The sequence below is a fragment of the Excalfactoria chinensis genome, chromosome 29 (genome assembly GCF_039878825.1).
Source record: "Excalfactoria chinensis isolate bCotChi1 chromosome 29, bCotChi1.hap2, whole genome shotgun sequence".
NCBI lineage: Eukaryota > Metazoa > Chordata > Aves > Galliformes > Phasianidae > Excalfactoria > Excalfactoria chinensis.
The window spans coordinates 13,736-41,626 of record NC_092853.1 but is presented as its reverse complement, the minus strand read 5'-3'; the positions used below and the strand labels follow the sequence as shown (position 1 = coordinate 41,626).

The 27,891-nt window shown below is 41.7% G+C and overlaps 2 protein-coding genes across 2 annotated transcripts; both read left to right on the top strand.

Annotated features, from left to right (window-relative positions):
- The first annotated feature begins 250 nt into the window (after window positions 1-250).
- Window positions 251-9,526, top strand: LOC140263365 (butyrophilin subfamily 3 member A3-like). The gene is made up of 11 exons (XM_072358246.1): window positions 251-272; window positions 502-594; window positions 1,942-2,298; window positions 2,871-3,155; window positions 3,883-3,981; window positions 4,369-4,395; window positions 5,283-5,309; window positions 5,721-5,747; window positions 6,109-6,135; window positions 8,223-8,249; window positions 8,943-9,526. The coding sequence occupies exons 1-11, from the start codon at window positions 251-253 to the stop codon at window positions 9,524-9,526; spliced, it is 1,575 nt and encodes a 524-aa protein (XP_072214347.1).
- Window positions 9,527-18,979: 9,453 nt separating this feature from the next.
- On the top strand, window positions 18,980-26,712 carry LOC140263364 (butyrophilin subfamily 3 member A2-like). Its single transcript, XM_072358245.1, has 10 exons — window positions 18,980-19,052; window positions 20,403-20,759; window positions 21,336-21,620; window positions 22,317-22,415; window positions 22,799-22,825; window positions 23,213-23,239; window positions 23,679-23,705; window positions 24,068-24,094; window positions 25,456-25,482; window positions 26,201-26,712. Exons 1-10 carry the CDS (start codon window positions 18,980-18,982, stop codon window positions 26,710-26,712), a joined length of 1,461 nt encoding a protein of 486 aa, XP_072214346.1.
- The last annotated feature ends 1,179 nt before the right edge of the window (window positions 26,713-27,891 follow it).

Genomic DNA, 27,891 nt, shown 5'->3' with positions numbered 1-27,891 from the left:
TTCAAAAGAGAACCAGTGGGAAAGCTGTTTTTTAGCCTTTTCAGTTTTTTTAATACTCATGCCTTTACTTTGAGTAGGAGAATTCATATATGGAATTAGAGCTCTGATTAAGTGTTTACAGGTGGGACTAAGAAATGAAGGCACATTTCATGTGAAATCTATTTGCTTTAAAGAGTCGCCTGCATTTAAAGCCATGCATTCTCTTGGATCTCTTAGTGTGCAAAAAAGGACTAGAATTTACCTAAACACAATGGGCCTTATAGACTATTCAGGTCTAGGCTTGTTGAACACCCTTCAGATCCATCCTTACGTCTTTCCAAGCCTTTCAGAAATCCCTCAAAGGAACATAAACACTTGAAAGGGTTTATCCTTCTGTCACTCCATATACATTCATGTATTTATAAGCTTGTAGCTTCATTTCTCAATTCAGCCTTCTAATTTTCTCTTCCATACTTGCAAAGATTACAGGAATATGGTAAGATTCGTTCTTGATTACTGAAGACTTCCAAACCTGGGTGGTGTTGGCTTCCAGATTTCAGCACACAATGATTCTTCATGTTATACTTTTCCTACAGATAGTCCATTTGGTCAAAGGTAAGTCTTGGTTTTGTTCTCATTTGATTTAAATGATGCTATACTTTCCAAAGCTCCTGGATTGTTCCAAAAACAAGAAGACAAACAGGAAAGGAAAGAAATGAAGAAATCTACTTGTGTGTTTTCATGTAGCATTATGCATAGATTTACTGATTTCTGAGATTGCTTTTTCAGGGAGCTTTCCTTTTTTCTTTCAGTGCTTTGGCTTCTTTTCTCAGCTCAGCTGACCTTGTCATTTAATTGGCCTCAGAAACCTGCATTCCTTTGGGTATTGTCCGCTTCTGAGTGATGGAATAAATCACAGAATAAAGTCTGTGAAAGCCTGCTGGAATATTTTTCAGTCGAAATCAAGATTAAATATGTCTGTTTTTCATAAATGACCATATTTTAACAGGTAGTTTTTATTTGACATGAAATCATTTTGCTGCGGTGTGTTTCATCTCTAAAGGAAGCTACAAGTGAACATATAATGGCCGTCTGATTATAGATAGGCATAAGCTTGCCTTTTTAGTTGAAGCTTTACAAAATGAGCCTATATTTCTGCGTGTTCGGTATGCCATTTCTGCCTTCAAATCTGTCTACAGACCAAGCACAACATTTCCAGTAACCCTTCCCTGAAGTTACACTGCATTCTGTGTAGATAAGCAATGGTGCCGATGAAGGCAGAGGACAGAAGAGCCTTTCAGTTACAAAACTGACATAGTACCATAGAATGGCTTGGGTTGGAAAGGATCTTAAAGTCCATCCAGATCCAGCCCCCTGCCATGGGCTGGTTGTCACCTACTGGATCAGGATGGCCATCCAAACTGTCCTTAAGTAACTCATCAGTTTCTGTGGGCAGCACCTCACCACCCTCTCAGCGAAAAATTTCCCCTCGATGTCTAATTGAAATCTCACATCTTTCAGAATAAAGTCATATCTGATTGTCTTACCACTATCAGACTATAAGAACTTGATCTTTCTTCTGTTTATAAGCTTCATTTAAGTGATGGAAGGCTGCAGTGAGGCCTCTAAGGGGCTTTTTCTCTTCCAGACAAAGCAAGACCATCTCACTCAGCCCTCTGAGCATCTCTGTGGCCTCTTCTAGACTCGTTCTAACAGCTTCACATCCTTCTTATGCCAGCGGTCCCAGTCTCTACTGCAGTTCTCCATATGAGGCCTCATAAGGCAAAATTACAGAGGGACAATCCTCACCCTCTCCCTGCTGCTACACAGAGGTGTAGCCAATGCAGCACACTACACTGATGGCCTCTGGGCTGCAAGTGCAGCCATTGTTACTGCTTCCTATACAAAGTGCCAACGAGAACATCTCTGACTCGCAAGATTTATGTCTTTGTCTTCTTTCAGGCCAGTTTAGAATGATACCCCGTTACGATCCTGTGCTTGGAGTTGTTGGAAAAGGAGTCATCCTGCCCTGCCAGCTGGAAGCCCAGACAATCCCCAAGGGAATAATTGTTCAGTGGACATTTATTAAAAATTCCCAAAGCATTGAAGTGACTACCTACGTTGGAAACGATGCACAAAATCCAGTATGGGACACTAGGCCATACTTTGGCCGAACCAGTTTCTTTCAGAGTGAAGTTAATAAAGGAAACTTATCCCTTCACCTGAAAAATGTCATGGTCTCTGATAAAGGAAAGTACATCTGCAGTGTCTCTTTGGAGAACTGGAATGATGGAGTGGTGGTTGACCTGGATGTGGCAGGTGAGTGGAATGTCAGGTGTTGTTTACTTCTTAGTGTTATTCTACATCTTTTGGTAAGGTCTATGTGGTACTGTTACCCATGTGGAAGACCAGCCTTCACTCTTGTTGGCCAATTTTATTGCTGTATGAAGACGTGTAAAAGGAGCAGGGCTGAGTGCTTCAATAAAGCAAGACTATTGATGTAGAAGTGAGGCAACTCTAGACTGACTGAGATGGGATTTTGTATTTCAACCCATTTTTGTTTCTCCATCTGACACATCACTTTTCTTGTCCAGGATTCCAGCTTCCATCTCTTCACAGTGTCATCCAAATCTATTTCAGTAGAAAATTTACTGTCGATGCAATGTTAGAATTGCTTTTTTTCTTTTCATCCTTTCAAATTTTTCATGAAGATATCAAAAACACCTGGAAAAAAAAAAAAAAGTCTTTATGAAAGACATGTTTCATACAGGTATCTGTATCTCTTCAACTCACACAGTGTATTTATTGACAAAACCAGGGCAGATCTTACCAACATAAGCTGCTCAGCAAGAGAATATCTCATTTGCTGCTTTTTCTTTCCTTTTCTGTAGCTCGAGGTGATAAGTCTGAAGTTTTCCTGGATGGCCATGTGGGTCAGGGCATTGGACTCAACTGCAAGTCGCAGGGATGGTTTCCGGAGCCTGAGGTATATTGGCTGGACAGCAAAGGACGGATACTGGTGGACAAAGGGATCACGCAAAACCTGCAGACATCTTCAGGCCTTTTTGATGTTGTCAGTTCCTTGACCATAGAACCCGAATCTGACACGGAAGTCTCCTGCAGAATAATCAATGATCTCCTCAACACAGTGTGTGAATCGCGAGTCCTGATTTCAGGTGAGTGACCTCCAGGGCTGACATTTGTGAGGACCAATTTGCAGGCTTCTGTCCTGCATCTCTCCATTTACACAGGAGAGATTCTGGATGCCCAGCAAAGGCATAAATGGAAAGTTTTGAGATGGATGACTTAATAAGAAGTAAAATTTGTTATCATTCATTAAGTTCAAGATTCAACTTATCAAGAAATCTTAGTCAATCCTACTTAACCATCACCTGAGAGAACTGAAACAATTTGGAAAAGGAATGACTTAAAAAATGCTTGTAGGAAATGATGAATGTCAGCTTTCAACCCTTTTTTCTCTCTAAAAACATGACGATTATCTTGCATATCACCAAATGACACCCTCCTACTTGGGTCTTAATTTCAAAAGTAAACCAGAGGAATCCTTTTTTTCCATCTGACATACCAATGCTGACGATTCTTCTTTCCTAAATAATTTATCTACAAGGTCCATAAATGGAATAATGTTCTCGAATGGATCACTCAACACATATTTCTTACATAAAGGTGGCATCTCCAACTCATCTCTTTCAATTTCTCTATCTGACAAAGCAACACGGATGACTGGAGGGTAGCTGGAACAGCCACCGATGGCAAAGAGAGTCCGAAAGTGGTATATTATAGCAAAAATTATGGCATTAAATTCATATGCCTTTGGCAGTGGACGTGCTCTGGGCTCTTTCACAAACATTCATTGAAAGGAGTATTTTTTATATTTTCCAGATGTCTTCTTTCCATCCCCTTCACCTTGGATGACTGCCTTCCTTGTAATTACATTTTGCACCCTGGCTGTTATCGCTGCTCTGGGCTATAAGCTGAAGAGTAAGTATTTCCACCTACATCAGTTGATTGGGATGTTTCTACCACAGTGTAAAATGCTGATATTGAAAACCGAAGTGGCATTTCGACATCAGTATGTGAAAGAAACAGAAAGGAATGAGATAGAGAGAGGAAAGGAATGAGATAGATAGATGAAAAGAAGCGACGGGTGTGTGAGGGTGGTATGTGTGTGAATGCACAATATTTAGTCAACAAGGAGGACAATTGTGAGATAAAATTCTATGTGATCACAAGTGACAAATAGGCACAGAATATGTGGCTCATCTTTAGAACAGCGGATTTTTGAATGAAATCTCGTACTGAAATAATACTGTGATGATCTAAATGGGCTCCTTGGGAAATAACTACAAATTCTTCTTCCTTTTCTAGTTGATTGTACAAGAATACCAAAAGAAGGTGAGTAATGAGGAAGTTAAACACACAAAAACCTACCTTGGGAAAATAGTCTTTACTTTTGAGCTAGGAACAGCATTGGAAGCATTTTCATGGATCATAATGATGATAATTCAGGAAGGATCAATACTGAGACAACTCAGTTCTGAAATGCACCAATGTGAAGTGTTTCTATTTTTTTCACATCAGCTATAAGTAGAATCATAGAATCATAGATTCACAAGGTTGGAAAGGACCTACAAGATCATCTTGTCCTACCTTTCCCATACCTACAGTCAAACCACTAAACCATATCTCTGAGCTCCCTATCCAGATACCTCTTGAGTACCTCCACTGCTGCTTTAGCAGGGAGTTTCGCTTCCACAACTCACATGTGGATCTTGTTGTCAACACCAATATACTCTTCTCTCCATGCCAAAATAGTGAATGTTTTTTGTAGCTCCAGAGGCTACAGCTTGCTGTATTTATTCAATGGTCCCAGAAACAAGACTTGGTTGCATACTGATGTGTCAAAATCAAATAATGAATCCAGTACAAAGGCTTCTGATTAATCAGCCTGCCTAATTGTGTAGGAAAGTTTCCCCCTGCCTGTAATATTCGTCCAGATAGGAGGTAATAGCTAGGCTTCTTTGGTAAATGCCGGACAAAATACCTGTTCCAGTAGATGGTGTGTCTCCAGATGCTCTGCTACTGACTCAATCCCCTGTTAAAACGACTTGGATGTTCAGCAGAGCTCGTGGGTTTATCTTGCACTGAGCATTTTGGATTCTTCTACTCATGATTAATGTTTTGAAATGGCGGATTTTTATGTTAATAATTGATGTCACAATTATAATTTTTATTTATTTACTTATTTACTTATTTATTTATGCCTGTTGTTTTATTCCTAGAAACAATGGTGGAGGAACTCAAAAAGGGTAAATATTCCTTATCTTCTATTATTAGATGCGATCAGAGAGAGAACAGATTTATTGCATATGAGACACTTATTACTGGGGAGAAGAGCTTGTGGGAAGGTGTGTGGACTTCCTACTTGTAATCTATGGGACAAGACAGGCAATTAGATGAGACTGAGACATTCAGGAGGTAGGTGCCTTAAAGAGGCCGTATGAATGTCATTTCATCCCTCTTACTGCTTGTTCAGTTGTGTGTTGAGTTACCGAGCTGCCATTTGGCTTCTTCATCACCATGCAGCATATCCTTCTTTTCCTCACTGGATAGATTAGAATAGTCACAGTTGGTCAAGTATTCAAGAACAATGTGTCATATTGTTTTTACAATTTGATACTGTAACAGATACAGTGATAACCTGATGCCATTTCTTTCAGACAAAGAGAATTTGGAGAAAGACATAGGTAAGAATTTGGTTTTGATAATTCTGAGTACCTCTATTTAACAAGCTATTTATATCCCCAAAAGAGCCAATGAGGTGTAGAACGTTTTGATATGATGTTCCTCTGGATGTAAATGTTCCCTTTATCAAATGCTACCTGTGCTGATGGGTGACTGTAAATTCAAAGGTTTGAAATATCATTATGATCCACTTTCCATGGATATCTTGGAGCTTTTGGTATTGAGTGCAATGGCATAAATTTAAAGCATATCTGATCATCCTTTGTCCTTTTTCTAAATAACAACTGTTCTTTTCAGTAATATTTTCTTTTCCTTTCTTTTAATATTTTTCCTTTGTTATTTGTTGCCTGATGGTCTACTTAGATGCACAAGAGAAGATGCACTTTGCAGGTAAATAAGTACAGCAACCAAGATGGTTTTATTGCTGACTTAGATATAAATGATAAAGAAAATCAGCTATTTCATTAAAATCAAGATAGCTTATTTCTAGTTAAATGGTTATGACTTCCATTAAGTGGCTATGACCTCTATTTCATTCTCAGTCACTGCTAAGCTTAGTACATAGCACAGTTGTGCTTCTATGAGTCCTGTGATTCTTTCTATCCTCTTTGTAATCCATCCACCTTCAGTTTTGCTGGCAATACAAGAGCTTCTTGAAGCTCCAGCTCATGGCTCCTATTCTGTATCTTTTCTTAGACTAATATTTAAACCAGATAGATGGCATTTACATGGCAAATTTTAAAGGGGACTTGAATTCAGTGTTGAATTCTCAATGCGTGAACTATGGGCAACATACCTCAACTCTGAATCTTCATCTCCTTTAGTATCCTTCTCACTTATTGAAGCCCCCCCCCCCCCCTTTTTTTTTTTTTGCAGTATTCGCTGAAACAAAACAAAAACTTGGTAAGAGAACATCTTCTATAAATCTTAGTCTTGTGAACCTTACAAAAAATAATGCAAGTTTTCAGACCAACATGATGAGGAGGAATGGATTGCACAGACCTCATCGCAGTTCAGTTCTCTTTCATCCTTCAATACTGATGTCAAGAGGCATGCTGTAAGATTTTCCTGAACTGTGAATAATTCTTCTTGCCAGAAGCCACTATACCTAAAGCTAGGACAGATCTACTGGCAACCATAATGTGTTATGTGTATATGTGTATATGTCCTTGAGAGCAGCTTGGCAGAGAAGGACCTGGGGGCCCTGATGGACGAGAGACTTAACATGAGCCAGCAGTGTTCTCTGGCAACTAGGAAAGCAAATGGGATCCTGGGCTCCAGGATCTGGAGAGGGGTGGTCTGCAGGGATAGGGAGGTGATTGTCCCTCTCTACTTGGTTCTTGTGAGGCCCCATCTGGAGTACTGTGTCCAGGTGTGGAGCCCTCAGTACAAGAAAGACGTGGAGCTGTTGGAAAGGGTCCAGAGGAGGGCCACAAAGATGACCAGGGAGCTGGAGCACCTCCCCTATGAGGGCAGGCTGAGGGAGTTAGGCTTGTTCAGCCTGGAGAAGAGAAGGCTGCGGGGTGACCACATTGCAGCCTTTCAGTACCTGAAGGGAACTTACACCCAGGAGGGGAGTAAACTCTTTGAAAGGGCTGACAATAGCAGGACTAGGGGAAATGGATCCAAGTTGAAGGAGGGAAGATTTAGGTTGGATGTTAGGGGGAAGTTCTTTACTAGGAGAGTGGTTAGGCCCTGGAACAGGCTGCCCAGGGAGGTTGTGGATGCCCCGTCCTTGGAGGTGTTCAAGACCAGGTTGGACGGGGCCCTGGGCAACCTGATCTAGTAAATGTGTATGTTTGGTGGCCCTGCCAGGCAGGGGGGTTGGAACTACATGATCCTCGAGGTCCCTTCCAACACGGGTCATTCTGTGATTCTGTGATGAGTTGATTTACTACAAAAAGACCTGGGGATGTAGGTGGATGTAAAGCTGGGCATGACAGCAGTGAGCCCTCACAGCCCCAAAATGCAACTGCATCCTGGGCTGTATCAAAAGCTTTGTGACCTGCAGATCAAGGGAGGTGATCCTGTCCCACTACACTGCGCTGGTGAGGCCTCATCTGGAGTATTGCAGCCAGATGTGGAGTCCTGAGTTCAGGAGGGATTTGTTGGAATGTGTTCAGAGAAGGGCCACTAAAATGATCCACAGAACAAAACTACTGTCCTGCACTAATTCAAAGTGTGCTAGTATTTACGTCTTGTGTTCTGTGGGCTGGGACTGTCCAGCTTTGAGAAACTGAACCACAACAGAGAAGACTCTGATGTAATGATTATTGGTGACTAGAACACATTTTCAACAAAATACATTTTAATAACTGGAATATCTTCATCTTTCAGATAGAATAGAAGCGGAGTTGGGTAAGTGGTTTAAAAGTTTTGTTTTCTTGAAATACATGCTGCTTTTTTAGGCAAAATCAGTCTGACAAGTACATAACCACACATCAGATTCACAAAAACCTTCTCTTTCTCTTCTGCAGAGTTCCATAAAGCTCGGGAAAGAGCAGGTAAGCAGACAAGAGAAAAGATGGGAAATTAGTGTATTTCTCTATCCAAGTTATCCTGAAATGGCAATGCCATGATATTAAAGTCCAGCTGAGCTGGAGTCACATGAATAAACCTTTGCTTTATCTGGATAAATCAAAATGAGGCTTGGATGTGGCTGTTGGAAATAGTGAGAAAAGTAGTTGCAGAACTGTGTTGATGTAAGGACTGCGTGCATAATAACAATAATAGCAAAAATGATAATCACAGAATCATCGAAATGCTCAGTTCATAAAGGACCTTAAAGATCACTGAGTTCAACCACAACGTAATCGTAGCACCCCAACTGTAACAACCCTCTGCTAAATCACATCCCTGAGCACCACATCCAAACAGGTTTTAAACACATGCAGGGCTGGTGACACAACCACCTCCCTGACATAATGGAAAAGTGAAAGAGAGTTATTCACTATAAACTGTGTGAAAGACTGTGAAAAACCTGGATTTGTCTGTGAGACATCATGGCTATGACAGTTCCAAGGAACCTGTAGATTCTTATGTGATTGTTGCTTGCCCTGCTTGGGGAAAATGTTCCAATTCTTTGTCAAATTGTGCCCACATAACTGAAACCCTGAAATGCTTCAACCCATTTTGCACTCCAGAGAGATGTCCCTGAAACACTCTGTTCACTGGATTGTTCTCATTTTCCCCTCCAGTTCCCATCACTGTGATTCCTGAATTCCAGCTGCTCGAGATTCAAGTGCCACGGGCTCCAGATGTTAAGGGCAATGCATGTGAACCTGCTGGCCTGATTAACCCCTCTGCAGTCCCTGTTCTGGTGGCAAAGGAAGGGTTTACAGCTGGGAAACACTACTGGGAAGTGGAGGTGGGCTATCAGAAGGACTGGGTGCTGGGAGTCGTAAGGCATGTAGGGAAACAAGAGGACTACTGGGCTCTTCATAGATCCAATGGAAAGACTTTCTCCATCAAAGGAAACAACAGGCCTGAGAGAATGGATATGAATGACTCAGTGATTGGTGTGCTTCTGGACCTGGAGGAGGCACAAATCTACTTTTATGGTGCAGTGCATGAGAGCTTCCCTCGGAGAATACAAATAAGTCCTGTAAAGGAATCTGCAGAAGTGTTTTACCCTTTCCTATCGAAAGGGGAAGCTAGATTCAAGCCTGTTTGCCATCAAAATATTCCTGTTCCATTAGAGATTCCAGAAAAAGCACAGAGAATTGACAGTTCAGTCAAAGGTAGGAGGGAAGAATTAAGAACAAACATCAGCATCATGTAAAACTAAATGAGGAAGAAAGATGCAGGTGAGAAAGGCAGAAAAATCCAGAGAGGAAAAAAGAACTAGCAAGCGTAAATAATATTAGGGTCATATTCAAAAGACCCTGGTTGGATGTTTGAGTTCTCCTTAGAAAAGATGAAAGTCTCACGTGTACAAAACAATTTCAGTTCCCTGAAGAGACAGCTGTAATTTAGGAGGTGCTATAGAACCCTTTCCTGTGTGAGGAGTTGCATCATGGCCTATTTTTGTGTGATAACTGCTAGCTGAAGGCACCTCAGACAACCTGTATCTCCAGTCAAACTGTCTTTCCTATTTGCATTTAAGTTCAATGGAACCCTTCCAATTAAAAAAAACTGATTCCTTTATCTTTGTATCAAGAAAAGAAATAAATGTTTTCTTATAATAGAAAAAAAACAAAAAACATATTTCAACATATTTTCTTTCTTAAGGACATTAGAATATTTAGAGTAAGATACACTGATGTATGAACTGTTGTGCCAGACAGGGGGTGAGTGAGGGTCCTACTGTCAGCATGTGAAGGGCTTTATGGGGTGTTAGTCTGGGGTGCTGGCTACTGGGACTGGTGTGAGTGGACTGGGTGCAGCTACTGGAGTTAAGCCAAGGGTGTAGGCTGCAGATGTGAGATCAGCTCAGGGAGTGGGTGAGGGTCCTGTTGCCAGTGGTTGGGAAGACCTAACAATCTATGGTCCCAGATTGCCATCCTTTTGGCAGATCAGTGGACTGGAGGTCTGCTACTGGAGTCAGGCTGAGTCTGTAGTGGGGCTGTAGCATGAAGTAGTGGAGCAAGTGGGGGTCTTTACTCCCAGTCATGGGATCAGACTGGTATGTTTACCCAGATACTGGTGGGATTGGTGTGGTTGTGGCAAGCATCTCCCCCTGTGACACCAGTTGCTGCAGGGCAATGGGTCATAGCCTATGAACCTGGTACCAAATGCTGAGGTTCCCAAGTGTGTGTGTCTTCCCCAGCATGGTGTGCATGGGATTCTCATGTATATTCACTAGCACACTTTAAGCAAGTAGCGTGGAGCTTGATTTGGGCAAGGTGATCAGGTTGTTGGTGGGTCTGTGCTGATACACCCAGGGGAACTTGAGAATGTGCTGTTCTTGAGAAACGTGTGAGTGTGTTAGACATACTGGTGTGCAGGTATGAAGTGCATGAAGTCTTGTGAAAGGACCTGGGATCTGGGCAGTGATTCCAGGCTGAATAAGACATCATACAAATAGCTGATTTCTGGCCACTTTGCCATCCTTGTATGCCAGGAGATCTGAGTGATCAGTAAATTTACCCATAATACTAATACTTAACTGTGTAAAGAGACACAGCACGGAGAGTTGAGTGGAATGTGAACACCATGGCCAGGCTTAATGATAGCACTGCAGGGATTGGAACTTGGTGGTACCATGGAAATGGTAGACTGTGTAGTTGTCACCCTGAGCCTGTGGAGTTTAGTTTTCTGCCATATCAATTGCAATAAATGTATGTGTGACTGGAGTAACCAAAGATCCACGAGTAAGAAAACACAATAAATGGCTTAAAATAGGATGAATAGGTAGAAGATAACAGACAAGCTGGAAGGACATTACTGACTTCTGGGGTTAGACAGAGAGAGACCATCTTCCCCATCACATGGATGCCTTGGACAAGATTCACATACTCAGTTATACCCAATGCTTCCATGGGAAGTTTAGAAATCTCTATAGAATTATCCCATAATTTAACACATTTGCAGTTGGCTGCATTATTCACATGTTCTGCTGACAGTATATTTATCCCTATTGATCCAAATGAATCTGTAATCTGTTGCTTTGGTAAATAGCACTATGCACTAATCTAGGTGGTAGAGTTATCACCAAAGGTAGTCAAACTTCTTAAGAGTGTTGTGTTAGTTCATTAGAATGCAACTAGATTGAAGGCACACTGTGCTCCTTGTGTATTCGTAATTGTGATAGTTTAATATATTGAACATAACAAGACTTCAATGCCAAAATCAGCATCACTCAATGTTTCGGTCAAGCTGCCCTCCAGCCTCTCTGGTATCTGTGGACAAGCTGGAATACAAAAGGGTTTCCTTTCCTCTCCTTTCCTCTCCTTTCCTCTCCTTTCCTCTCCTTTCCTCTCCTTTCCTCTCCTTTCCTCTCCTTTCCTCTCCTCTCCTCTCCTCTCCTCTCCTCTCCTCTCCTCTCCTCTCCTCTCCTCTCCTCTCCTCTCCTCTCCTCTCCTCTCCTCTCCTCTCCTCTCCTCTCCTCTCCTCTCCTCTCCTCTCCTCTCCTCTCCTCTCCTCTCCTCTCCTCTCCTCTCCTCTCCTCTCCTCTCCTCTCCTCTCCTCTCCTCTCCTCTCCTCTCCTCTCCTCTCCTCTCCTCTCCTCTCTCTCCTCTCCTCTCCTCTCCTCTCCATCTGCATTGATCCTGCTGGCTGCCATGGTTACACCCCAGTGCAAGGCTACAGTAAAAAAAAAACTTTCCTATCGAAAGGGGAAGCTAGATTCAAGCCTGTTTGCCATTAAAATATTCCTATTCCATTAAAGATTCCATAAAAGGCACAGAGAATTGACAGTTCAGGCAAAGGTAGGAGGGAAGAATTAAGAACAAACATCAGCATCATGTAAAACTAAATGAGGAAGAAAGATGCAGGTGAGAAAGGCAGAAAAATCCAGAGAGGAAAAAAGAACTAGCAAGCGTAAATAATATTAGGGTCATATTCAAAAGACCCTGGTTGGATGTTTGAGTTCTCCTTAGAAAAGATGAAAGTCTCACGTGTACAAAACAATTTCAGTTCCCTGAAGAGACAGCTGTAATTTAGGAGGCGCTATAGAACCCTTTCCTGTGTGAGGAGTTGCATCATGGCCTATTTTTGTGTGATAACTGCTAGCTGAAGGCACCTCAGACAACCTGTATCTGCAGTCAAACTGTCTTTCCTATTTGCATTTAAGTTCAATGGAACCCTTCCAATTAGGCAAAACCAATTCCTCAGTGTTTGTACCAAGAAAAGAAATAAATGCTTTCTAATAGAGAAAAAAAATATTTTAACGTATTTTCTTTCTTAGAGAAAGATACTTGACCCACTCTCACTGTAAGCACCTTTCAGGTACTGGAAGAGGGCGATAAGGTCTCCCCTCAGACCTCCTTTCTCCAGACTAAACAGCCCAAGCTTCCTTAGCCTCTCCTCATAGGGTTGATTTTCCAAACCCTTCACAAGCCTTTTTGCCCTTCTCTGGACCTGTGTCACGAATTACCTAGATTTACCTGTTCCCGTTACAGGGGGCAGCCACCCCTTAGGGCACCCAGCCAAAAAGGGAAGGGAATAAAATAGGGAATGGGAAAAGAGAACATTGTCAGCAATCTAAGGTGGAAATCTTATTTTACAAAGATGATATTGGAATACAAGATAGTACAATATAATACAATATGATTGAGGCTAATAAACCGAACAAAACAGAGAGAGAGAGTCCCCAAAAACCGAGAAGCCGACTGTGAACTCTAGGCGACATGGCTGGAACGCTTCCCACTCTCCGAGAGGCTGAGAGAGAGAGAGCTCCAGCCTGGGAGCAAGATTATATATGTCCTCCTCCCATGACTTATCTCTGGCCACGAAGTCCTCTGGGATATGTAGTTTTCTTCTGAGAGCTGAGTATTCGGGACGTTGTTATTCCATGGAACTGGAGTATGAACCTTTTAATGATCCATACTGCACATGATGTTATGATGAGGAATATATGAGGAATATTGACAGCAACGTTACAAAACCATGACATTCCACCCCTTATTCTACATTATTACATCATGGTTAATATATATACATATATACACTCATATAAAACTATGATAACTAAATAGTACAATTACATGTAATATAACTAAATGTATAACTATAATAACTAAAATAACAATACACATGTAAATATATATATATATACACATAGAATTACTGACTGCACTCCCCCATTATCAAATTCCCTTGTGGTACACAGTGTGCATCCCCATCTTTCTGCCTCACCCACCAAGTGCACCCAGGTCCCTGGGCAAAAACAGTCCCACAGACAGGTTTTCCCTTTCCAGAAGCTGGAAGGACCCAAACAGCTTTTCCCAACATGTTCTTTACATGTAAAACAGGGACCTTATGTCCCTTTATAGTATGTAGGGGGCTAGGGTTGGCCAGGACCATCACGACTGACAGATCCTTTAGTATTGACCAACCAAGTGGCTTCTGACAGATGCTTTTCCCAGTGATTAAATGTTCCACCACCCATTGCTTTCAACATAGTTTTCAACAACCCATTATATCATTCAATTTTACCAGAGGCTGGTGCATGGTAGGGGATATGATAAATCCACTCAATGCCATGATATTTGGCCCAAGTATTTATAAGGGAATTTTTGAAATGTGTCCCATTATCAGATTCAATTCTTTCTGGGGTGCCATGTCGCCACAGGACTTGTTTCTCAAGACCCAATATGGTGTTTCGGGAGGTGGCATGGGGTACTGCGTATGTTTCAAACCATCCAAGTGGTTGCCTCTACCATGGTAAGCACATAACGCTTACCATTGCGAGATCGTGGCAAGGCGATATAATCAACCTGCCACGTCTCCCCATATTTATACTTTTGCCATCTCCATTCCTCCCAGAGAGGTTTCATTTTCTTGGCTTGTTTAATTATGGCACATGTTTAACAGTCATGAATAATCTGCACAATAGCATCCATAGTTAAGTCCACCCCTCGGTCTCTGGCCCACTTATATGTTGTGTCTCTTCCTTGATGGCCCGAGGTCTCATGGGCCCATCAAACTAGAAATAATTCACCCTTGTTTTGCCAGTCCAAATTCAGCAGCCCAAATAGGTTTACCCCTCCATTGCCAGTTATTTTGTTCCCACTGCTGTAACCACCCCCATAAGGCATTTGCCACCATCCATGAGTCAGTATAAAGATAAAGCATTGGCCACTTCTCCTGTTCAGCAACATCTAAGGCCAGCTGGACAGCCTTTACTTCTGCAAACTGACTTGATTCTCCCTTACCTTCAGTGGCCTCTGCAACCTGTCGTGTGGGGCTCCACACAGCAGCCTTCCATTTGCGATGCTTTCCTACAATACGGCATGAACCATCAGTGAACAGGGCATATTTCTTTTCATTTCCTAGTAGTTCGTTGTATGGTGGGGCCTCTTTAGCACGTGACACCTCCTCTGCAGGTGATGTTCCAAACTTTTTACCTTCAGACCAGTCCATGATTACTTCTAGGATTCCTGGGTGATTGAGGTTCCCCATCCACACTCGTTGTGTAATCAGCGCAGTTCACTTTCTCCAGGTGGCATCGGTAGCATGATGGGTGGAGGGAACCTCCCCTTTGGACATCCAGTTCAGCACTGGCAGTTGAGGTGCCAGGAGGAGTTGCGTTTCAGTACCAACTACTTCGGAAGCAGCCCGAACCCCCTAACCCCCTCATACGCAGCTAAGATCTCCTTCTCAGTTGGAGTGTAGCACTCTTCGGACCCCTTGTACACTCGACTCCAAAAGCCCAGGGGTTCATACTCGTGGTCTAGTGGTTAGGATTCCTGGTTTTCACCCAGGCGGCCCAGGTTCGATATCAGGTCAGGGAACCATTCCCTGCAACCTATGTTGTTATGACCATGACAACCTGCTCCAGTACCTCCATGTGTTTCCTGTGCTGAGGTGCCCAAAGCTTAACACAGTATTCAAGGTGAGGCCTCACCAATGCCAAGTACAGGGGCAGGATGACTTCCCTAGTCCTGCTCACCACACCATTCCTGATACAAGCCAGGATGCCATTGGCCCTCTTGGCCACCTGGGCACACTGCTGGCTCATATACAGCTGACTGTCCATCAGCACACCAAGTTCCCTTTCCATCAGGCAGCTTTCTAGCCACACCTCCCCAAGCCTGTAGGGTTGCCTGGGGTTGTTGTGACCAAAATGCAGGACCCAGCACTTGGCCCTATTGAAACTCATGCCGTTAACCTTGGCCCATGCATCCAGTGTATCCAGGTCCCTCTGTAGTGCCCTTCTCCCCTCAGGAAGATCAGCACTCACTCCCAAATTGGTGTTGTCTGCAAACTTACTGAGGGTGCACTCAATCCCCTCATCCAGATCATCAATGAAGATGTTAAACAGAAGCAGCCCCAGCATTGATCCCTGGGGGATGTCACTCCTGACTGGCCGCCAACTGGATTCCACTTCATTGACCACAACTCTCTGGGCCCGGCCATTCAACCAGTTCCTCACCCAGTGGAGCGTGCGCCCATCCAAACAAACCATGGGCAGCCTGCTTCTCCATCAGAATGTTCCGGGGGACAGTGTCAAAGGCCTTAATGAAGTCCAGGTAGACCACACCGGCAGACTTATCTTATCTTATCATCTACCAAGCGGGTCACCTTGTCATAGAATGAAATCAGGTTAGTCAGACAGGATCCACCGTTCATAAGCCCATGCTGACTAGGCCTGATCCCGTGGCTGACCTTCAGTTGATCCGTGATGATACCCGAGTGTAAGGTGGAATGATACAAAGATTGTAACAAAGATGGTAACAGATATTCAGAAGGTTATTTATGAGGAAAAACTCACTGATATAGATGCCTTCACTGGGAAATGCTGAGGCAATCTCCACCAAGGAGCCATCTCCAAGAGATGCTGCCTTAGTGGTGGTCAGCCCTTAAATGAGGTCTAGAGGAGGTGGAGTCAAGCTCCACCCCTTCCAGGAGCACAGCTAAATCACCCTCACCTGTGCTCCCACAGCTGACCCAACACTCGCCTCAGCTGATTAATCAGACGTTCAGGCTGTGATTACCAATTTCCCATACACTGAGATTACCCTTCCATAAACTTCCCGTGCACTGAGGTAAGACTGATGTGCTTGTAGCTGCCGGGATCATCTTTCCGACCCTTTCTGAAGATGGACGTCACATTCACCAGCCTCCAGTCTACTGGGACATCACACAAATAGCTGATTTCTGGCCACTTTGCCATCCCTACCTCCCAGGAGCTCTGAGTGATCAAAAAGTTTACACATAATACTAATACCTAACTGTGTATGCAGTGCCTCCTTGGGTAATTACAATCTTGCCAGCTGCTGCATCATTATTTGAGGCTACTTATTTTGATGATCATCTATAAAGAGGAGGTACAGTCTTTAGGAGACCAGCAGGGTGGAATGCAATGAATCTTCAAGGAATATGTTCCATGATAGTTATCTAAGCAACACAGAATACTACCTTAGAAGTTAGTAACACAAACTGAGCTTGGCATGATCTAAGAGGACAAATGCACTGTAGGGCACAAAAGAGTGCTGAGGCCACACAGAGACCAAACCCTTGCACAGCCTTCATTCTACTGTGGAACCATGGAACATGGCCATTCTTTGTCATTATACCATCAACGCACACACTGATTTTTCTCTCACTGTGTGCTAAAATGAAAATGAATAAAAAGTAGCATAAAATGCATACCATGGCAAGAGAACAGCCTTACTTCCGAGATGAGGGCAACCATTCTGAGCTCTCACTTTGGTCCACCAAATAAACATATGTCCTACATACATACAGTAAATCAATCCACTCACTGTACTGCACCCTTCCTTCTTTGGTTTATGATATCTGACACTCATAAGGACCTTTCCTAACCAAGGGAAAGTCTGTGTGAAGTTGCAAACCTGCCTTCCTTATAATAATTTGGAACCCCCTCTCTCAAGGAGGTCTTCTGGGACAGCGGTTAGGAGGGAAGTAGCAAAAGCTTTTCTCAGATTTCTCTCTCTTTGCTGACATACCTAGATCTTGGAATTATATTATCGCATACGATACCTTTAATGTTCTATTCAATATCTGAAAACAATCACACTTAAGCTTTATTCACTTCTTTGGACTTTTGTTTCATTTCTTCATTTTCATTTATTTACTTATTTATTCTTTAAACAGAAGAACGGCTGTGGAAATCAGGATCCTGAATGTAAACTGTGCTAGTCTCCCTCATCTTTCTGGCTTTTTAAGCTACTTTGGTCATTTTTAACCAAATTCGATCTAGTATTAAAGTTTACCAGAAACTCAGAATTTCAGAAAGGCCTGTGGAAAGAGTTGACTCCAGGGAAGGTTAAGGATCTGTGCTATCACAAGAGAATTAACGACGGTAGAGCTACAATCAGGATCTGAAGATAGCTGGTGTAATCAAACCACAGCATTTCTAGCTTGCTTCAATTTCCTGCCTGGTCTCTGACTTCTGTATTCGTATTTCAGATTAGAAATCATTCTAAATGATAATGGACTTTTGGCAACCGGTGATTCTGGTTTCTCTGTCTCCTGTTCATGCTGTTCTCCATTTTAATGTAGTAAGTGTTGGAAAGTAATAATAGGATATGAATTGCTCTGCACAAGTACGAAAGTGGTTGAAACACAAGCCTGTTGCTGCACTTTGGTCCTAGGCGTGTAGGGAAATCAAACATTCAGGTATCTTATATGATACGTTGGACCAAAGGGCAAGGGGTGAAAGTTAAGTCTTCCATATTTTTCGACTTCAGTGAGCATATTACTGAAGCGTACACTCTATATAGGTAGGCAAAATGGACGTACCAGTGTTCAGGGGATACAAGATAACTGCAAAGTGACAAAGACTCCTCAGCTCTGCGGTACACCCTGAATTTAAAATGGGTAATTTGGACCTTGCTACTCAGGTAAGGAATGAAATTCTGGCTGAAATAGTGCACAGAGATGTTTCTGGAGTCGTTTGCATGAGTATTGAGGCAGCTTTGTGCTCTTTACAGTTTCCATGGAATGATATCAGACCTGGATTGAAATGGTTTCTTTCTTGGCTGGTTGACTGGGAATATATTTTGGTCTTCCATAGGTGGTATTTTAAACAATTAGCTAAGAGTTGTTTAAGGTCATTTCTTTCTAATACCTTAATGTAAAGATAAGGGCAGTCTGCTTTCTTAAGAGTGGATGAGGCATAAAGCTAATCTACATCAGAAGCTGTCTACTTGCAACCTTTATTAAAGCCTCTGAAATGCTCATTTATTTGCTGAGTTGCTCAAAAAAAGAGTTTAATGAAACTCTTCTTATGATTGGGGTTGTGTTGAGGTCTGAAGCGCGCTGATTCTGAAACGTATTTCCACAGAGGATAGAAGTTCAATTTGCTTATAGAGTGTCAAAAATATAGACTTGGTTGGCAATTTTCAGGTAGGCAGGCACAAGTGTGATTTATCATATATACCCTTACATAGAAATTCTTAGTTAATGAACTAGAATAAAACTTAGCTGGGTCTTTTTTCTGGACAATGGTACAATTCACTGATGCTTTCTTTTTCTTTTCTTTCATTCTTTACCTTCTACCATTTCTTTTACTTTTCCTTTTCCATTTTCTTTTTCTTCTTCTATTTTTACAGGAATGTAGTAAGATTCGTTCTTGATTACTGAAGACTTCCAAATCTGGGTGGTGATGGCTTCCAGATTTCAGCACGCAATGATTCTTCATGTTATACTTTTCCTACAGATAGTCCATTTGGTCAAAGGTAAGTCTTGGTTTTGTTCTCATTTGATTTAAATGATGCTATACTTTCCAAAGTTCCCAGATGGTTCTAAAAACAAGCAAACAAACAAGCAGGAAAGGAAAGAAATGAAGAAATCTACTTGTGTGTTTTCATGTAGCATTATGCATAGATTTACTGCTTTCTGAGATTGCTTTTTCAGGGAGCTTTCCTTTTTTTTTCAGTGCTTTGGCTTCTTTTCTCAGTTCAGCTGACCTTGTCATTTAATTGGCCTCAGAAACCTGCATTCCTTTGGGTATTGTCCACTTCTGAGTGATGGAATAAATCACAGAATAAAGTCTGTGAAAGCCTGCTGGAATATTTTTCAGTCGAAATCAAGATTAAATACGTCTGTTTTTCATAAATGACCATATTTTAACAGGTAGTTTTTATTTGACATGAAATCATTTTGCTGCGGTGTGTTTCATCTCTAAAGGAAGCTACAAGTGAACATATAATGGGCGTCTGATAATAGATAGGCATAAGCTTGCCTTTTTAGTTGAAGCTTTACAAAATGAGCCTATATTTCTGCGTGTTCGGTATGCCATTTCTGCCTTCAAATCTGTCTACAGACCAAGCACAACATTTCCAGTAACCCTTCCCTGAAGTTACACTGCATTCTGTGTAGATAAGCAATGGTGCCGATGAAGGCAGAGGACAGAAGAGCCTTTCAGTTACAAAACTGACATAGTACCATAGAATGGCTTGGGTTGGAAAGGATCTTAAAGTCCATCCAGATCCAACGCCATGCCGATGGGTGGTTGTCACCTACTGGATCAGGATGGCCATCCAAAGTGTCCTTAAGTATCTCCTCAGTTTCTGTGGGCAGCACCTCACCACCCTCTCAGCGAAAAATTTCCCCTCGATGTCTAATTGAAATCTCACATCTTTCAGAATAAAGTCATATCTGATTGTCTTATCACTATCAGACTATAAGAACTTGATCTTTCTTCTGTTTATAAGCTTCATTTAAGTGTTGGAAGGCAGCAGTGAGGCCTCTAAGGGGCTTTTTCTCTTCCAGACAAAGCAAGACCATCTCACTCAGCCCTCTGAGCATCTCTGTGGCCTCTTCTAGACTTGTTCTAACAGCTTCACATCCTTCTTATGCCAGTGGTCCCAGTCTCTACTGCAGTACTCCATATGAGGCCTCATAAGGCAAAATTACAGAGGGACAATCCTCACCCTCTCCCTGCTGCTACACAGAGGTGTAGCCAAAGCAGCACACTACACTGATGGCCTCTGGGCTGCAAGTGCAGCCATTGTTACTGCTTCCTATACAAAGTGCCAATGAGAACATCTCTGACTCGCAAGATTTATGTCTTTGTCTTCTTTCAGGCCAGTTTAGAATGATACCCCGTTACGATCCTGTGCTTGGAGTTGTTGGAAAAGGAGTCATCCTGCCCTGCCAGCTGGAAGCCCAGACCATTCCCAAGGGAATAATTGTTCAGTGGACATTTATTAAAAATTCCCAAAGCATTGAAGTGACTACCTATGATGGAAACAATGCACAAAATCCAGTATGGGACACTAGACCATACTTTGGCCGAACCAGTTTCTTTCAGAGTGAAGTTAATAAGGGAAACTTATCCCTTCACCTGAAAAATGTCATGGTCTCTGATAAAGGAAAGTACATCTGCAGTGTCTCTTTGGAGAACTGGAATGATGGAGTAGTGGTTGACCTGGATGTGGCAGGTGAGTGGAATGTCAGGTGTTTTTTACTTCTTACTTAGTGTTATTCTATGTCTTTTGGTAAGGTCTATGTGGTACTGTTACCCATGTGGAAGACCAGCCTTCACTCTTGTTGGCCACCTTTATTGCCGTATGAAGATGTGTAAAAGGAGCAGGGCTGAGTGCCTCAATAAAGCAAGCCTATTGATGTAGAAGTGAGGCAACTCTAGACTGACTGAAGTGGTATTTTGTATTTCAACCCATTTTTGTTTCTCCATCTGACACATCACTTTTCTTGTCCAAGATTCCAACTTTCATCTCTTCATGGCGTCCTCCAAATCTATTTCAGCAGAAAATTTACTGTCAGTGCAATGTTAGAATTGCTTTTTTTCTTTTCATCCTTTCAAATTTTTCATGAAGATATCAAAAACACCTGGGAAAAAAAAAAAAAGTCTTTATGAAAGACATGTTTCATACAGGTATCTGTATCTCTTCAACTCACACAGTGTATTTATTGACAAAACCAGTGCAGATCTTACCAATATAAGCTGCTCAGCAAGAGATTATCTTATTTGCTGCTTTTTCTTTCCTTTTCTATAGCTCGAGGTGATAAATCTGAAGTTTTCCTGGATGGCCATGTGGGTCAGGGCATTGGACTCAACTGCAAGTCGCAGGGATGGTTTCCAGAGCCTGAGGTATATTGGCTGGACAGCAAAGGACGGATACTGGTGGACAAAGGGATCACACAAAACCTGCAGACATCTTCAGGCCTTTTTGATGTTGTCAGTTCCTTGACCATAGAACCAGGATCTGACGTGGAAGTCTCCTGCAGAATAATCAATGATCTCCTCAACACAGTGTGTGAATCGCGAGTCCTGATTTCTGGTGAGTGACCTCCAGGGCTGACATTTGTGAGGGCCAATTTGCAGGCTGCTGTCCTGCATCTCTCCATTTACACAGGAGAGATTACGGATATCCAGCAAAGGCATAAATGGCAAGTGTTGAGATGGATGACTTAATAAGAAGCAAAATTTGTTATCATTCATTAAGTTCAAGATTCAACTTATCAAGAAATCTTAGTCAATCCTACTTAACCTGAGAGAACTGAAACAATTTGGGAAGGGAATGACTTAAAAAAAATGCTTGTAGGAAATGTTGAATGTCAGCTCTCAACCCTTTTTTCTCTCTAAAAACATGACGATTATCTTGCATATCACCAAATGACATCCTCCTACTTGGGTCTTAATTTCAAAAGTAAACCAGAGGAATCATTTTTTTCCATCTGAAATACCAATGCTGACAATTCTTCTTTCCCAAATACTTCATCTATAAGGTCCATAAATGGAATAGTGTTCTCGAATGGCTCACTCAACACATATTTCTTACATAAAGGTGGCATCTCCAACTCATCTCTGTCAGTTTCTCTGACAAAGCAACACGGAGCACTGCAGAGAAGCTGTAACTGCCCCCGATGGCAAAAAGAGTCCAAAAGTGATATATTATAGCAAAAATTATGGCATTAAATTAATATGCCTTCGACAGTGGACATGCCCTGAAAGGAATATTGTTTATATTTTCCAGATGTCTTCTTTCCATCCACTTCACCTTGGATGACTGCTTTCCTTGTAATTACATTTTGCACTCTGGCTGCTATCGCTGCTCTGGGTTATAAGCTGAAGAGTAAGTATTTCTGCCTACATCAGTTGATATGGATGTTTCAACCACAATGTAAGATGCTGATAATGAAAACTGAAGTGGCTTTTTGACATCAGTATGTGAAAGAAACAGAAAGGAATGAGATAGAGAGAGGAAAGGAATGAGATAGAGGAAAAGAAGTGACGGGTGTGTGAGCGTCGTGTGTGTGTGAATGCACCAAATTTACTCAACAAGGAGGCCATTTGTGAGGTAAAATTCTATGTGATCACGAGTGACAAATAAGCACAGAATATGTGGCTCATCTTTAGAACAGAGAATTTTTGAATGAAATCTTGTACTGAAATAATACTGTGATTATCTAAATGGGCTCCTTGGGAAATAATTACAAATTCTTCTTCCTTTTCTAGTTGATTGTACAAGAAGACAAAAAGAAGGTGAGTACATCCTTCCTCATGGAAGTCAAACACACAACAACCTACCTTGGGAAAATAGTCTTTACAGCATTGGAAGCATTTTCATGGATCATAATGATGATAATTCAGGAAGGATCAATACAGAGACATCTCAGTTCTAGTTGGGCTTCTTTGGTAAATGCCTGACAAAATACTTGTTCCAGTAGATGGTGTGTCTCCAGATGCTCTGCTACTGACTTAATCCCCTGTTAAAATGACTTAGGTGTTCAGCAGAGCTCATGGGTTTATCTTGCACTGAGCATTTTGGATTCTTCTACTTATGTCTAATGTTTTGAAATGGCAGATTTTTATGTTAAAAATTGATGTCACAATTATATTATTTTTGTTTGTCTGTTGTTTTCTTCCTAGAAACAGTGATGGATGAGCTCAAAAAGGGTAAATTTTCCTTGTCTTCTAAAATAAGATCTGATCAGAGAAATAAGAGATTTAAATTATATGCGAATGTTATCACTGAGAACAAGAGCTGGTAGGAGGAAGGGTGTGTGGACTAACTACTTGTAATCTAACAGACAAGACAGGCAACTAGATGAGACTGAGATATTCAGCAGGAAGGTGCCTTAAAGAGACCATATGAATGTCATCTCATCCCTCTTACTGCTTGTTCAGTTGTGTGTTGAGTTACCAAGCTGCCATTTGGCTTCTTCAACGCCATGCAGCATATCCTTCTTTTCCTCACTGGAAAGATTAGAATAGTCACAGTTAGTCCTGTGTAAATATATGATGGAGGAAATAGCATTCAAGTACAATGAGTCATATTGTTTTTACATTCGATACTGTAACAGATACAGTGATAACCAGATGCCATTTCTTTCAGAGAAAGAGAATTTGGAGAAAGACATAGGTAAGAATTTGGTTTTGATAATTCTTTAAGTACCTCTATTAAGCAAGCTATTTATATCCCCAAAAAGAGCCAATGAGGTGTAGAACGTTTTGATACGATATTCGTCTGGATGTAAATGTTCCCTTTATCAAATGCTGCCTCTGTTGATGGTTGATTGTAAATACAAAGGTTCGAAATATCATTATGATCCACATTCCATGAATACCTTGGAGCTTTTGGTATTGAGTGCAATGGCATACATTTAAAGCATATCTGATCGTCCTTTGGCCTTTTTCTAAATAACAACTGTTCAATTCAGTAATATTTTCATTTCTTTTTTAATACTTTTTCCTTCATTTTTTGTTGCCTGGTTGTCTATTTAGATTCAGAAGAGAAGATGAACATTGCAGGTAAATAAGTACAGCAGCCAAGATGGTTTTAATGCAGACTTAGACATAAATGATAATCAGCTAATTCATTAAAATCAAGATAGCTTATTTCTAGTTAAATGTTTATGACTTCCATTAAGTGGCTATGACCTCTACTTCATTTTCAGTCACTGCTAAGATTAGTACTTAGCACAGTTGTATTTCTAAGAGTCTTGTGATTCTTTCTTTCCTCTTTGTAATCCATCCACCTTGAGTTTTGTTGGCAATACAAAGGTTTATTGAAGCTCCAGCTCATGGCCTCTATTCTGTATCTCTTCTGTGACTAATATTTAAAACCAGATTGACTGTGTTTGCATGGCAAATTTTAAAGGGGATTTGATTTCTGTGTTGAATTACCAGTGTGTGAATTATCAGCATCATACCTCAACTCCAAATCTTCATCTCCTTTAGTATCCTTCTCACTTATTGAAGCCCATTTTTTTTTTTTTTTTTTTTTTTTTCAGGATTCGCTGAAAGAAAATGTAAACTTGGTAAGAGAACATCTTCTATAAATCTTACTCTTGTGAACAAAAAATAATGCAAGTTTTCAGACCAACATGATGAGGAGGAATGGATTGCACAGACCTCATCACAGTTCAGTTCTCTTTCTTCTTTAAATACTGATGGCAAGAGGCATGCTGTAAGATTTTCCTGAGCTCTGAACAATCCTTCTTGCCAGAAGCCACTATACCTAAAGCTAGGACAGATCTACTGGCAACCATAATGTATTATGAGTTGAGTCATTACAAAAAGACCTGGGGATGCTGGTGGATAGAAAGATGGGCATGGCAGCAGTGTGCCCTCACAGCCCCAAAAGCCAGATAAATTCTAGGCTGTATTAAAAGCTGTGTGACCTGCAGCTCAAGGGAGGTGATCCTGTCCCTCTACACTGCGCTGGTGAGGCCTCACCTGGAGGTGAGGTATTGCATTCAGATGTGGAGTCCTGAGTTCATGAGGGACTTGTTGGAATGTGTTCAGAGAAGGGCCACTAAAATGATCCATAGAATAAAACACCTCGCTTGCACTAATTCAAAGTGTGTTAGTATTTATGTCTTGTGTTCTGTGGGCTGGGTTTGTCTGGCTTTGAGAAACTGAACCACAACAGAGTGGACTCAGATGATAATGATTATTGGTGTCAGTGACTAGAACGTACTTTCAACAAAATACATTTTAATAACTAGAATATCTTCATCTTTCAGATTCAATAGAAGAGGAGTTGGGTAAGTGGTTTAAAAGTTTTGTTTTCTTGAAATACGTGCTGCTGCTTTAGGTGAAATCAGTCTGACAAGTACGTAACCACGCATCAGATTCACAAAACCCTTCTGTCTCTTTCTCTTCTGCAGAGTTATGTAAAGCTCGGGAAAAAGCAGGTAAGCAGACAGGAGAAAGGGTGGGAAAATGGTGTATTTTTGTATCCAAGTTATCCTGAAGTGATAATGCTGTGATCTTAGAGATCAACCAGGTCAGCCACAGTCATGGGATAAAGCCTTCATTTTAATGGGATAAATCAAAATGAGGCTTGGATGTGGCTATTGGAAATAGTGAGAAAAATAGTTGCAGAACTGTGTTGTTGTAAGGACTGCATGCATAATAACAATAATAGCAAAAATAATAATCATAGAATCATATAATTACTCAAGTCAGAAAAGACCTTAAAGATCATTGAGTCCAACCACAACCTAACCATGCCACCCTTACTCTAACAACCCTCTGCTAAATTACATCCCTGAGCACCACATCCAAACAGTTTTTAAACACATTCAGGGCTGGTGACACAACCACCTCCCTGACATAATGGAAAAGTGAAAGAGAGTTATTCGTTATAAAGTGTGTGAAAATTCGTTATAAAGTGTGTGAAAGACTGTGAAAGACCTGGAATAGTCTGCAAGACATCATGGCTATGACAGCTCCAAGGAAACTGTAGCCTCTTGCGTGATTGTCCTTGCCCTATCTGGGTAAAATATTTCGATTCTTTGTCAAATCATGACCACATAACTGAAACCCTGAAATGCTTCAACCCATTTTGCACTCCAAAGAGATGTCCCTGAAACACTCTGTTCACTGGATCGTTCTCATTTTCTGCTCCAGTTCCCATCACTGTGATTCCTGAATTCCAGCTCCTTGAGATCCAAGTGCCACGGGCTCCATATTTTGAGGACAATACATGTGAACCTGCTGGCCTGATTAATCCCTCTACAGTCCCTGTTCTGGTGGCAAAGGAAGGCTTTACAGCTGGGAAACACTACTGGGAAGTGGAGGTGGGCCAGCAACAGGACTGGGTGCTGGGGATTGTAAAGCAGAAAGAGAAACAAGAGGACTACTGGGCTCTTCATAGATCCAATGGAGCAACTTTCTCCATCGAAGGAAACAACAGGCCTGAGGAAACGGATATCAATGACCCAGTGATTGGTGTGCTTCTGGACCTGGAGGAAGCACAAATCTACTTTTATGGTGCAGTGTATGAGAGCTCCTTTCAGAGAATACAAATAAGTCCTGTAAAGGAATCTGCAGAAGTGTTTTACCCTTTCCTATCAAAAGGGGAAGGGAGATTCAAGCCTGTTTGCCATCAAAATATTTCTGTTCCATTAGGGATTTCATAAAAAGCACAGAGAATTGACACAGGAAAGACAGATCAGTCAAAGGTAGGAGGGAAGAATTAAGAACAAACATCAGCATCATGTGAAACTAAATGAGAAAGAAAGATGTAGGTGAGAGAGGCACAAAAATCCAGAGAGAGAAAAAAAGAACTAGCAAGTGTAAATAAGATTAGGGTCATATTCAGAAGACCCTGGTTGGATGTTTGAGTGCTTGTTAGAAAAGATGAAAGTCTCACGTGTACAAAACAATTTCAGTTCCCTTTAGAGACAGCAGTAATTTAGGAGGCACTATAGAACCCTTTCCTGTGTGAGGAGTTGCATCATGGCCTATTTTTGTGTGATAACTGCTAGCTGAAGGCACCTCAGACAACCTGCATCTCCAGTCAAACTGTCTTCCTATTTGCATTTAAGTTCGATGGAACCCATCCAATTAGGCAAAACCAATTCCTCAGTGTTTGTATCAAGAAAAGAAATAAATGTTTTCTAATAGAGAAAAAAAAAACATATTTAAACATATTTTCTTTCTTAGAGAAAGAGACTTGCCCCACTCTCACTGTAAGCACCTTTCAGATACTGGAAGAGGGCAATAAGGTCTCCCCTCAGCCTCCTTTTCCCCAGACTAAACATCCCCAGCTTCCTTATCCTCTCCTCATAGGGCTGATTCTCCAAGCCCTTAACGAGCCTCGTTGCCTTTCTCTGGACCTGCTCCAGTGCCTCCATGTCTTTCCTGTGCTGAGGTGCCCAAAACTGGACACAGTACTCGAGGTGAGGCCTCACCAATGCTGAGTACAGGGGCAGGATGACTTCCTTAGTCCTGCTCACCACACCATTCTTGATACAAGCCAGGATGCCATTGGCCCTCATGGCCACCCAGGCACACTGCTGGCTCATATTCAGCCCACTGTCCATCAGCACACTAAGGTCCCTTTCCATCAGGAAGGTTTCCAGTCACACCTCCCCAAGCCTGTAGGGTTGCCTGGGGTTGTTGTGACCAAAATGCAGGACCCGACACTTGGCCCTATTGAAACTCATGCTGTTCACCTTGATCCATCGATCAAGTATATATAGATCCCTCTGTAGTGCCCTTCTCCCCTCAGGCTGATCAACACTCCCTCCCAAGTTACTATAGTCTGTGAACTTACTGAGGGTGCACTCAATCCCCTCATCCAGATCATCAGCGAA

Bases quoted from the DNA above. Each gene is read 5' to 3' on its own strand.
- LOC140263365 (XM_072358246.1), top strand. From the start codon at position 251: ATGGGCCTTATAGACTATTCAG. The intron at 5,748-6,108 runs GTAAGAATTTGG...TGGTCTACTTAG, and splicing joins GAATTTGGAGAAAGACATAG to ATGCACAAGAGAAGATGCAC. The intron at 8,250-8,942 runs GTAAGCAGACAA...TTTCCCCTCCAG, and splicing joins TAAAGCTCGGGAAAGAGCAG to TTCCCATCACTGTGATTCCT.
- LOC140263364 (XM_072358245.1), top strand. From the start codon at position 18,980: ATGGCTTCCAGATTTCAGCACGCAATGATTCTTCATGTTATACTTTTC. The intron at 23,706-24,067 runs GTAAGAATTTGG...TTGTCTATTTAG, and splicing joins GAATTTGGAGAAAGACATAG to ATTCAGAAGAGAAGATGAAC. The intron at 25,483-26,200 runs GTAAGCAGACAG...TTTCTGCTCCAG, and splicing joins TAAAGCTCGGGAAAAAGCAG to TTCCCATCACTGTGATTCCT.